At 37.2% G+C, this 12,644-nt stretch overlaps 1 protein-coding gene across 14 annotated transcripts in view; it reads left to right on the top strand.

The window, feature by feature from the left end:
- LOC131693510 (RNA binding protein fox-1 homolog 2) overlaps positions 1-12,644 on the top strand; it is an 803,264-nt gene that overhangs the window by 654,792 nt on the left and 135,828 nt on the right. For 10 of the 14 annotated variants that reach the window (XM_058981382.1, XM_058981380.1, XM_058981390.1 and 7 more), the window contains 2 exons: positions 2,915-2,969; positions 3,523-3,564. In XM_058981382.1, coding sequence (XP_058837365.1) covers positions 2,915-2,969; positions 3,523-3,564 — 97 coding nt within the window. The remainder of the gene's footprint in view (positions 1-2,914; positions 2,970-3,522; positions 3,565-12,644) is intronic. The other 4 variants (XM_058981389.1, XM_058981384.1, XM_058981388.1 and 1 more) reach the window with 1 other exon arrangement.

The raw sequence follows: 12,644 nt of genomic DNA, 5'->3' as shown, positions 1-12,644 counted from the left end.
GTATTATCAATGGTGTAGTAGGGCTTTTTATACAATATTAGTGTAAATGTATAGCAAATATTGTGCGATGGTTGAATGCTTATGAATTCTTAGAAGAAACAGACATGTAAGATTTTTACAAGAATTTCGATACTCATATTCTTAGGATTCTGTTGAAATTCATAAATCGTACCCCAGTAATTGATCAAGGCCTCGAATTTCGGGATTTCCGGGAGCCAGATGAACTCTAGGGTGCCAAAAACGTGTATGTGGGAAAGTAGCCAATCGACTGTTTAGCACCTCGTTAAAAGTCCCTACATGCTAAACTTGTGCTGAATCGGACATGATTTAGGGGGTTCTTGGTCAATTGGCCGAATGTCGTTTGTTCGGCTGCCGTGTGGCCGAATGTCATTTGGTCGAATGGGTAATTTAGCCCAATGCCATTTGGTGGAATGCCGTTTGACCGAATGTCGTTTGGTCGAATGGCGTTGAGTCGAATGCCGTTTGGTCGAATGCCGTTCGGTCATTTGGCCTAGTGCCGTTCGTACGAAAGCCATTTGTCGAATGCGGTTTGGCGGAATGCTGTCCGGGCGAAAGTAATTTGGCCTAAAAGGTCATTTAGCCGAATGCCGGTTGGCCGAATTCCGTTTGGTCAAATGCCGTTTAACCGAATGTCGTTCATCCAAATGCCGTTTGGCCGAATACCGTTTGGTCAAATGCCGTTTGTCGGAATGCCGTTTGGTCAAATGTAGTTTGGGTGAATGTCATTTGGTCGAATGCCGTCTGTGCAAATGCCGTTTAGCCTAATGCCATTTGGTCAAATATCGTTTGGCAGAATGCCGTTTGGCCAAATGTCATTCGACCTAAAGGGTCATTTGGCTAATTGCCGATTGACCGAAAGCAGTTTGGTAGAATGTCGTTTGGTCGAATGCCGTTTGGCCGAATGATGTTTGGCCGAATGTCGTTTGGCCGAATGTCGTATGCCCGAATGTCATTCGACTTAAAGAGTCATTTGGCCGAATGCCGAAAGCCGTTTGGTCGAATGCCGTATGGTCGTATGCCGTTTGGCCGAATACCGTTTAACCGAATGTCGTTTTGCCGAATATCGTTTGACCAAGTGCCGATTTCGTATTTTGTATCTACTGTAGCAAAGAATTTTTTTTTTTCGAGATTTGGAAAGGCACAACAAATTAAAACATTTGGCATAAATATAAATACCATTTTTGAAAATTCGGGACAAAAGGTTTTTAGGTGTATCCGTTTTGAAAATTCAGGATGACCATAAATATTGGCACTCTAATGATCACGTACGGTTCCTCATAGCAGGTTTCAAAAGCGGCAAGTTATTTAATCCAAAACATCAAAAAGTGTTCAACTCGGTTAGCAATTTCCATAGTTAGCTTTTCAATTTTGCGAGGTACCTGGTAAATCTCTTTTACTTGTACGACACGTTACTACTAAATATCATCCAAAATGACATTCATAAATTCATTGCAAGCACAAGGAAATAAATTAACCGTTAGTACACGAATTTACCAAAGTTCGCAAAATACCCAGTAGAAGATCAGTAAATGTTATCTACGGTAACTGGAACGAAAATCAGCTTAGCCTTTCAACCATTGCTATTGATGAATTCTTTAAACGTACCCTACCAATCTTGGTTGTCATGAGTATTCTACGACGATGAAACCTTTATTATTTATTCTACAACTACAAATTTCTTGCCTAATCCGATATTTTTAACCTATCTTTTGAAGTTTCATGTATTGTTTCCGTTCCAGTATACTTCTTCCGCTAAAATTACCGACAGCTACTCATTAAAATGTATTTTAAGTCCATCCAGTGCATTTTCCGCTCTTTAATGTTATGTAACTGAGCTGAAACGTTATGTAATTGAGCTAGGTACCATTTTGAACTGTGACAATTCCTGAACAACCAACAAATCACATCGATTAATTAGGGATTTTCCCTAAAATGCCTGTTGAGATCATGGTCCAAAATGGCCCGAAAATAATTTAAAGTTATTATAGCAATTTAAAATTTCATGCACACAAAAACAAAAACGTCTCATTCGGATATTTGTTTGTGAGGTCATTTCTGCTTGATAATTTTTCGTATATTATGCATCAACTGAAAATTTTCGAACTGTTTCCAGCTGGCAGCAGCCGTAGGCCGAAGTGCTCAATCAAATTAAAGAAAATTAATGATCGTTTATTTTCCAGTTATCACACTCTCGAAACCGCCTCGGTGCAGGTGGAAGGGTTGAGACTCGTGTTCTTTTTCATTACTGATCATCATTAATAACCGTAACTTTATTCCCATAGCAGTTAGTGGCTGAAGGCTGATGATGGCATGGTTAATGGGTAGAACTTTTATATTATTTGCAGCAACCTTCCAGCAGCAGATGATGAACGGGACGCGGGACCAATAAACTTAATCCCACCGTTTATGTTTACCTCCATTTCAACAGGCTCGGGATTAACGATGGTGTCGATAAAAACCAACCCAAAGCGTCCTTGGGTGCCGCTACACAACGAACTGGGGGTGCTAGCTAATTAAGTTAGTTCTAAGAAATCTGTCGACTCTAAATCAAGCCAGAGGCCGTTGCTGTGGTCTTAAACCGTCAGCCGTCGTTTGATTCGGTGGTCGCCATTTTAGACTGCAATTTCTCGCTAGAAGCATAAACTGCATGATTTAGTTTAACGAAAGAGATAAACTTTTTCGGTTCTCCTCCTATATGTTCCGTTCTATTTCCCCATTATCCCCCCAGATTTCATTCATGTGCCCTGTTCTACTATATGTTTCATATTTGATTGCATTTAATTAACTTTTGTTTCTCTTCAAACGACCACCAACCAACCAACCAACTGACCAACAAAAAATATCACCACAAAATTCACCAATCTGTGCATCCTCGAACAACACTGCCACGTAGGTCAATAATGCAACCGCACGCGTTCAAAGCAAAAAAGTTCCAGCTGTTTCGAGCGGTAAGTGTCTTTCTATTTTTTATTGCTTTTCACCACAATCTCACCTAAATGGCTTTCATTAGACTATAGTTTTTTCCGACTGTTTCTCTCTCTTCTGTTGCGACATTTGGCTTGTTTTTTTGGCTTTATCAATCATACAAAAAAAAAATTATTGGATTAGTATTTCTGTTGATTAGTTTAAAATGGAATGCCTTTCTTTGGAAATTTTTTCTAACCTCTAAATATTGTCCTTTTGCTTCATTGCTCAATTAACAAGCAATCATCAAACAAACGTTCAAACAAATTGTTCTTAAATTTAGAAATGATTTTCTTCTTTCTTTTTTCTCTTTTTTCTTTTCCCTTTTTGAATTATATATAATTCTGTCAACCAAAAAAAATCACACCCACCAACCACCATCAAAAACCGTATTTATTGTCTACCGTGTGTAATTCGTAACTGCCCCCGAAATTGCATCAAAACCACCAAATGAATCCCATCACTACTGCCTACTGCAACAACTTGAAAAATCCTACAACATCAACAACAAAATCGAACAACCACGCAAAAATACAGTTTTCCTGGCAAAACCTGGCGCCGTAGCGGCTCCTCATCTGGGTGAGCAAACAATAATTTGTTACTTGAGCGAGAAAAAAAAATACTACAAAAGCTACCAATATTGTACCGAATGCTACCTTTTTTCTGTACACTACCAACAACATTACAAATATCAGAGGGATGAAAGATCGGCGCTGCGCTTACATTTCATTTGTCGAATTTGTTGAAAACGTCAAAAAACACACAGACGCACACACAAACGTACATACAAAGTTACAGTTAAAAACGCAGTTTTGACACTTTTTTGTTCACTTGGACACGGAAAAACAGAAAAAAGTGACAAACGTAAAAACAAAACAGCAATGCATGTCCGCCCGCCCTTCTCCCCTACAACAAGCTGACAGCGCGACATTGTTTCTTTTTTCGGATAACAACTTTGCACTACCACCACCACCTGCACGCCGCTTGTAAATTAATATTGCCGATAAAAATGGAACTGTGCGCTTGCTGTTCGGTTTGCTTTTATTTGTGGGATATTTGTTTCTCGCATTCATATCTGTATCCAGTGTGTTATGTTTGGAATGGGATTTTCGACGGTGCAATAAGCATGCATGCATCCTTCCGCTCTGCCCGCCTAATCGATTACACATACGCTTAGCCGTTTTTCATGCATTCGAACAGAAAGTTTAATCCAAATTTTTCAATTTACTTTGCTTTGATGAAGATAATCATAAAAAATACGTGATGAGAATGGGTGGTTTAAGAAGATTATACATTTTATTTGGACTTTCAATCCATTCCTTGAGAAGAATATAGTCACCTTGAAAATGAAACACGGATAATCCGAAACGTCGGATGCACAAATAAATGGGGCTGAAATAGTAAAAGATTAAAGTGAAGGTTTTGCGATTCGTCTTCGTTTCATTAGTATCTGGCAGACCGACTTGGCTACCGTCTGGTAAAAAAACTACTATTGGTGTTGGATGATGTCCCGCAAGCACAGAATTTCTTATTGCGGATGAAATCATACCGAAATGATTCTAATTTTCATTTGAACTTTTAACATCACTCCCTTCCTCGAGAAAAATACAGTTACCTTGACGATGACACATGAAGAAGCCGAAACGTCGGTTTTCTAACTATTCAATTGGACTCAAACAGTTGAAAACTAAAGTCAAGGTTTTACGTTTTGGCTGCGTTTCGTTAGTATCTGGCAGACCGACTTGGCCCTCCGAGACTCCAAATCCAAAACGAAACCCTACTAGTTGTGGATGATGTCCCGCAAGTACAGCCATTCTGATTACTGATGGCATCAGTGCGAAATCGAAACTACCTATGCGTTCAGTGAGTCAAGGATTTGCGTTTCGATTTCGTCTCATCAATCTTTGGTAGATATAGATGGTATAGTTTAATTCACGTCATTGGCACATCATGACGATAATAGATCCGGTGAAACATTGTTGCAATTAGTTATCGGTATCACGTCAAATGGTACTAGGTAATAGTAGCCTCTGTTTGGGCTTTTTTAAATTATATAAAATTCATTGCACTGTTCGACAAAAAAAATTGAGTGTGTTGAGTTCGCTCTTGGTTTTCTAAATTTTTAGCATCTGCTGACCACCTCGATTCAAATGATACCCATAGTGATAATTGTTTTCTCTGCTTTGTTGCAACCGGAATTCGTCTTCTTGGATCTCAGAATTGCTTTAATCCTCGATTTCCGTCATCTCCTGATCACCACCTTTCAAAAGGCACCCATATTGAAAAAGGTTTTCACTGTTTTATGGTAACCGGAAGCCGCCATCTTTGATTTTATAATGACCTCAGCCATAAATTTCCGTAATCTAAAGACCAGCCCCTTTCAAATGAAACCCATACTGATGGTAAATTTTCATTGTTTTTTTTGGTATCTGTAAGCCATATTAGATTTAAAAATGGCATCAATCATCAATTTCTGTCATCTTCTCAATAGCTCCTTTCAAATTACACCCTTATTGATGGTGGTTTTCACTGTTTTGTGGTAACCGGAAGCCACCGTCTTCAATTCCAAAATGGCCTCAATCGTGAAGTTCCATCATCTGCTGATCAGCTCTTTTCAGAAGACACCTATATTGCTGGTGGTTTTCACAGTTTTGTGGTAACTGGAATCAGCCATCTTGGATTTCGAAATGGCCTCAATCATCAATTTCCGTCATCTACAGACCTGCCTGTTTCAAATGATACTCATATTGACGTATTTTTTCATTGTTTTGCGGTAGCCGGAATTTCTATAATCTTCTGATCAGCTCCTTTCAAGTGACACCCATATTGATGGTGATTTTCACTTCTTTGTGGTAACTGGAAGCCGTCATCTTGGATTTCAAAATGGCCCCAATCATCAATTTACGTTTCCTACTGATCAATCCCTTTCAAATGACATCAATATTGATGGTGGTTTTCACTTCTTTGTGGCCGCCATCTTGGATTTCAAAATGGCCTTAATCATCAATTTCCGTCATATACTGAACAGCCCCTTTCAAATGACACCCATATTGATGGAGTTTTTCACTGTTTTCTGGTAAGCGGAAGCGGCCATCTTGAATTTCAAAATGGCCTCAATCATAAGTTTTCATGATTTGCTGATCAGTTTCTTTTAAATGACACACGGATATTGATGGTGGTTTTCATTGTTTTTTGTATCTGTTAACCGTCATATTGGATTTAAAAATGGCCTCAATCATCAATTTCCGCAATCTACTCTCTAGTCTCTTTCAAATTACACCCTTATTGATGGTGGTTTTCACTGTCTTAAATTTCAAAATGGCCTCAATCATGAAGTTGCATCATCTGCTGATCAGCTCTTTTCAAATAATACCGATATTTGCTAATTGTTTACACTGTTTTGTGGTAACTGGAATCCGCCATCTTGGCTTTCAAAATGGCCTCAATCATCATTTCTGTCATATGCCTGTTTCAAATGCCACCCATATTGATGGAGTTTTTCACTGTTTTGCGGTTACCGGAAGTCGTCACTTTGAATTTCAAAATGGCCTCAATCATAAGTTTCCGTCATTTGCTGATCAGTTATTTTTAAATGACACTTATATTGATGGTGGTTTTCACTGTTTTTTGGTATCGGGAAGCCGTCATCATCTTAAATTTCAAAATAGCCTCAATCATCAATTTCCTTTCTAGCTCGTTTCAAATTACACCCTTATTGATGTTGGTGCTTTGTGGTAACCAAAAGCCACTGTTATCAATTTCAAAATGTCCTCAATCATGAAGTTTCATCATCTGCTGATCTGCTCATTTCATATTGCTGGTGGTTTTCACTGTTTGGTGGTAATTGGAATCCACCGTTTTGGATTTCGAAATCAATTTGATGATTTCAATCATCAATTTTCCTCATCTACTGACTTGCCCGTTTCAAATGACACCCATATTGATGGAGTTTTTCACTGTTTTGCGGTAACCGGAAGCCACCATCTTGGATTTTATAATGGCCGCAGTCATAAATTTCCATCTTAGCACATGACACCCAATTTGATGGTGATTTTGTTTTGTGGTAACCGAAAACTGTCATCTTGTGTTTCAAAATGGCCTCAATAATCAAATTTACGTTTCCTACTTACCAATCCCTTTCAAATGACACCAATATTGATTGTGGTTTTCACTTCTTTGTGGTAACTGGAAGCCGTCATCTTAGATTTTAATTTCCGTCATCTACTGGCCAGCTTTTTCATATGACACCCATATTGACGGTGTTCACTGTTGTGTGGTAACCAGAAGCCGCCATCTTGGATTCCAAAATGGCCTCAATCATAAATTTCCATTATCGTCTGACCAGTCCCTTTCAAATGAGTCTCATATTGATGGTGGTTTTCATCGTTTTGTGGTAACTTGAAGCCGCTATCTTGGATTTGAAAATGGCCTCATTCACCAATTTCCGTCATCTACTGACTAGCCCCTTTCAAATCACACCCGTCTTGATGCTGGTTTTCAGTGTTTTGTTGTAACCGTTATCCTGGATTTCAAAAATTTTGCTAGGACGTAAGCTCAAGGAGCTATCAATGTTGACAGACTAGATTGCATCTGTGGCTCAGTGTACACTGAGCGAATTAATGAGCAAGGAACAAAATGTATCATTTTTCCCCGTTCATTCTTAAATTCGGATCTTAAAATTTTTAAATTAGTATAGATTGAGCACATGATAAAAAGTTTGGAAAAAATTGAGATTCTAAAAAATCACCAAGAAAAGTTATTTTGAAAGCAGTGGTTATAGGGGTGTATCGTAGAAAACTTCACAAATATCTATAAAAATCACCATCTAGATACATGGTCTCTTTAGCGAAGCTGTTGCTTATTATATTCTTAACATCTTATACAAAAACAATTTTTTTTTTATTTTCATAAATGACCAAACAAAAATTTTGTTTTCACCTTTAGGGGGATTATTCATCAAACTAATACTTCTATAAAATGGAAAATATTTTATTTACAAACTTTTCTGAAGACACCACAGCTAAAAAACCGTTTATGCGTGGTCGAAACAAGTTCGATCACGTTTGAACCTATTTGGAGACATTGTGCGGTGGTGGTGTTCTATTCGTTGTGCGTACTGGGTTAAAAGTTCAACATATCACAACTGATGCTGTGAACAACATTTAACAGATGCGGGACTACGATAAAATTTGGGAATCGAGCCTGTTGTGTGATTCATTTTCCGCCCGATAAAATTCGTCTTTCTGAATGTGTGAAATCTTTTGTTACGATGGCACAACCCACTGACGAAAGAGTGATTCTCGAAAAATTTAATCATCTGCAATAGAGTAACGATCTGGCATCATATTATCGTCCTGAGAAAGCACTCTCGTGGCTGCAGATGTTTTTGAAGCAAATATAAAATTATGTTCTCAAATGACGTCCACGTTATCGCTGTATCAAGGGCCAAAAAGTAGCGGATCCATAAACAGAGTCATATATGCGCAATCCGAAGCAACAGCGAATCTCCAGATCCAGGCATTTGAATGAATCAGTTTCATTCTTGTTAAAGCGCTGCCTGATGGTGGTGCCTTAAAAAGGATTGCAATAAAGTAGCGATCCGTTCATAAAGGATTTCTTTATCCTTATCCCGAAGAATCGGTTTTTCACAAATTAGTTATGGAATTTGCGTTTTGATTTCGTCTCATCACAAATATTTCTGATGCAAACGCAAATTCCACAACTAATTTAGTTATAGATTTTGCGGTCTTCATGCGATTTAAACAATTTTCTCCTTAATGGAGAAAAAATAGTTTTAACCTAAATTGTTCTCCATTGAGGAGAAATATAGCATAGTGCGGTTTTTCATCCTGGTAGTTATAGTCAGGCCACACTTTTGCAGATTCGGATCTTGAATCTATGCATCATTAATGCTAGAGAACAATCGCCTCATATTTGCAGCGCCATCGTACTGCTAGTAAAGTATTTTCACCCTTGCATATCACACTCAAAGACGGCTGAACCATAAGTTTTCGAAACCACGCGTCTACCGTGTGTTGCTATTACAAACAGGCCGATTACAGCAGCATTTTGAACATTTTACAAGGATGGTGTGAATTTCGCCTCAGAAAAACCTTCTGCCATATAACCTGATCGAACGTCATGTCCCGAATGTAAATAATCGGCAAAGTGAACAATTTCCCTGGCAGAATGCAGAGCTGCGCCAGTTAAAAACTGCGAAAAAAATAACATAACGAAAGTTTATCTGAGAAGTCATGTATTTATGAAGGAAACCATCAGTTCAAGGCATTATCAGTGAATGTGGGTAGACTGACAGTAAACTGAATTTGTTTATCAGATAACTCATATTTTTGCTGTTAAAGAAGGGTAAAAATAAAGTAGAGCGGATCCGTAAACAGAGGCGTTTACGCGCGTTCCGCGAGAAACACAGAATCTCATTACAACAAATAACATCCGGCCACATAATGAAGAATTTCGCAATACCAGCTTGAATCCGCCTGATGGTTTGTTTGTTAGAAAGACGCGTCTTACTCATGTCAGACCTTCAGAAGGAAAATTTAGCTGCGAGCTCATTATATCAAACTTAATCAATTTTTAAACTACCAACGAAAAATACATCGCACATTGAAGTCGTTTTGTAGATTTATCAATGAACAGCGGTAAAAAGCATTGTTTTTTGACATGATGAAGTGCACGTCCGGTCTTCTAGAACCACTCTGTCAACTGTTTAAAATGTCACTGACAACCGTGATTTTACCTCAGTCATGGAAATTAGCCTTCATCTTTCCAGTTCACAAAATGGTAGTAAGAAGAACATCATCAATTACCGAGCAATTTCTGCCCTCTGTGCCGTTCCCAAACTAATCGTGATGGAGTCAGTGTCCTTTCACTGTAAGGACGATACTTCCAAAGACCAACCAGTTTTACTTCTCCGATAGTTCCAATCCTATCTAGTTGGCCGCTCTCGCAGCTATTCTCTGCTATGTCTGGTATTCTCGCAAGGAAGCCATCTCGAACCACTCATGTTCATCTTCTATTTCAACGATGTGAACTATCAGCAGAAAGGCCAACGGGTGTCGTATGCAGATAACTCAAAAGAACTCCAACAGAATTAAGAACCAAACGGTGGTGTAAAAACAACCGAATGATTTTGAAAACTTGAGAAATGTTCTGTAGGTATGCAACATATATTTTCCCAAATGAAATTAATTCGTAACCCTCTACTCGACAGCGACCCAAAGCTTCTGTTCTTGGCTAACCGAGAAATCATCCGGTACAAGCTTTAGGCATTGACATATGTTGGTTAAGCTTTTTGGATTCAGTGTTTAACTGGCGCCAATTTGATGTTAGTGTGAATATATAGTCTAACTGACAGTAAGTTGGTGTCAGTTACTGACGAGTGGAACAGGTAACATACAAATCCAATTTCTAATTTTTCGAATCTAACCTCAATTCTAAACTCTCTCGAAACATTTGGCTTTTGGGACAAAAATATCTAACCGCCGAAAAATAAACTTCTGTTCTGTTTGCAATCATTTAAAATTTTGCGGCACCGCTAATTTTATTTGAGTGGGGCTATTACAAGTTAATGGCATGGCTCTGTTCTAATACAGAAACGACATAAAGCGAACATAAGTTTCATAGCCCCGCCATGACAGCGCCTGGTTGTTTGTTTGAACGGTATTATTCCGATCATAAAATAGCTTAACGTTCCACTTATGAAAACACATAACTCGTGGTCACTATGTTATTTTATATTCCATTAACTAATGAGCCCCAATTTAAAACAATTGTTTGTTCCAAAATTACATTCTGTTACAATTGTGTTATTCCCTTTCGAACGGCATATGCAATTGAACTGTTTCCTCTTTTTCGTTCGCTTACAATACGTATCTGTGCAGATATGTCACAACAGCTGTCCGCTTTGTACCAAGTTTCTGTTTAAGTTTTTTTATATTTTATTTTTTCTTCCTCATTTTACTGCAGCCTCGATTTACCCCGTCCATCTTTCAGATTGAATTTCATACTTGTTTGTGCAAGAGAACGTAATTTGATTTTATGCTCGAGATAAAAGCATGACGAATGCTATTTCCTGTTCTCTTTTGCTGAGATCCTTACCAGGACACACCCACCCCCCGTTCTTGTTGTTTCTGCAGGACACTGAAGTACTCCTTTCTACACTACTGCTTTTAAAGTTGCCATTCGTTAGTAGCATTTTTGTAGTTATTATTTTTTATAGTTTGCCCCTCGGATAGACATGCCAACGCTGCTTTATATGTGTGTTTGTGTATGTATGTATAGCTCTGTTAGTAGTCCTGCAGCATACATTCCTTTATATGTTGTCATTTTTTTATAACATCCACTTCGAGGCGACCCATTGCAGCATCAGACAGGAAAGCGGAGACCGGAGATTGCCACCCTCCAGGGGGGGTTTTGATTGTTTGTATAAGCCGGGCGTTGAGCAAACCTGTGAAAGGTTTTCTATTTTTTTCCATTTTGTCAGAGTTCTCATATTTGAGTCGCGGGGACCAAGGGATGTATGTGATGCTATTGCCACGAGTCGTGTCAAATAAGCGCATTGATAAAAGGACCGTGTCAGTGTTAATAACCAACTGGCAGCTTCCGTACATAATTTGCTTGTATCAGGGAGAGAGGTTATTTGAATGAGCGTTCTGAACGTCCCCTTTTATGATGTGCAGAATTTTTTGTCTGTAAATTTTGCTAGCATGACGTTCAATTCAGGGTCGTTTTCAGATTCATTCAGAGACGCTGAGAAAAACTGAACGGAGGTGTCCTCGAAATGTTCGTAACCTACTAATACCAATCTGCGATTTTATACCGTTTTGTATGGTTGCCATAAAATGAAGCCCTAAAGTTAACCTTCCGGCATTCGCTCCAGTACACTGAAATAATGTTGCTCTGAAAAAAGTGGCTCTTTGTCGTACAGTGAACCATTGAAGAGACTTTCGGAGGGTCTGATTGGTTCAGTACTGGAAAACCAATTTTATAAATTTTACAAATTTTATTATTTTTTTAATTTTATGTATTTAATCAATTTAATGAACTTAGTGAATTTAATTAATTTAATTAATTAAATTCTTAATTCATTAAGAATTTAATGAATTTAATGCATTTAATGAATTTAATGAATCTAATGAATTTAACGAATTTAATGAATTTAATTGATTTAATGAATTTAATGAATTTAATGAATTCAACGAATTCAATGAATTTAATGAATTTAATGAATTTAATGAATTTAATGAATTTAATGAATTTAATGAATTTAATGAATTTAATGAATTTAATGAATTTAATGAATTTAATGAATTTAATGAATTTAATGAATTTAATGAATTTAATGAATTTAATGAATTTAATGAATTTAATGAATTTAATGAATTTAATGAATTTAATGAATTTAATGAATTTAATGAATTTAATGAATTTAATGAATTTAATGAATTTAATGAATTTAATGAATTTAATGAATTTAATGAATTTAATGAATTTAATGAATTTAATGAATTTAATGAATTTAATGAATTTAATGAATTTAATGAATTTAATGAATTTAATGAATTTAATGAATTTAATGAATTTAATGAATTTAATGAATTTAATGAATTTAATGAATTTAATGAATTTAATGCATTTAA

This window comes from Topomyia yanbarensis, chromosome 3, assembly GCF_030247195.1.
Source record: "Topomyia yanbarensis strain Yona2022 chromosome 3, ASM3024719v1, whole genome shotgun sequence".
Classification (NCBI taxonomy): domain Eukaryota; kingdom Metazoa; phylum Arthropoda; class Insecta; order Diptera; family Culicidae; genus Topomyia; species Topomyia yanbarensis.
This window is presented reverse-complemented; position numbering and strand designations above follow the sequence as displayed.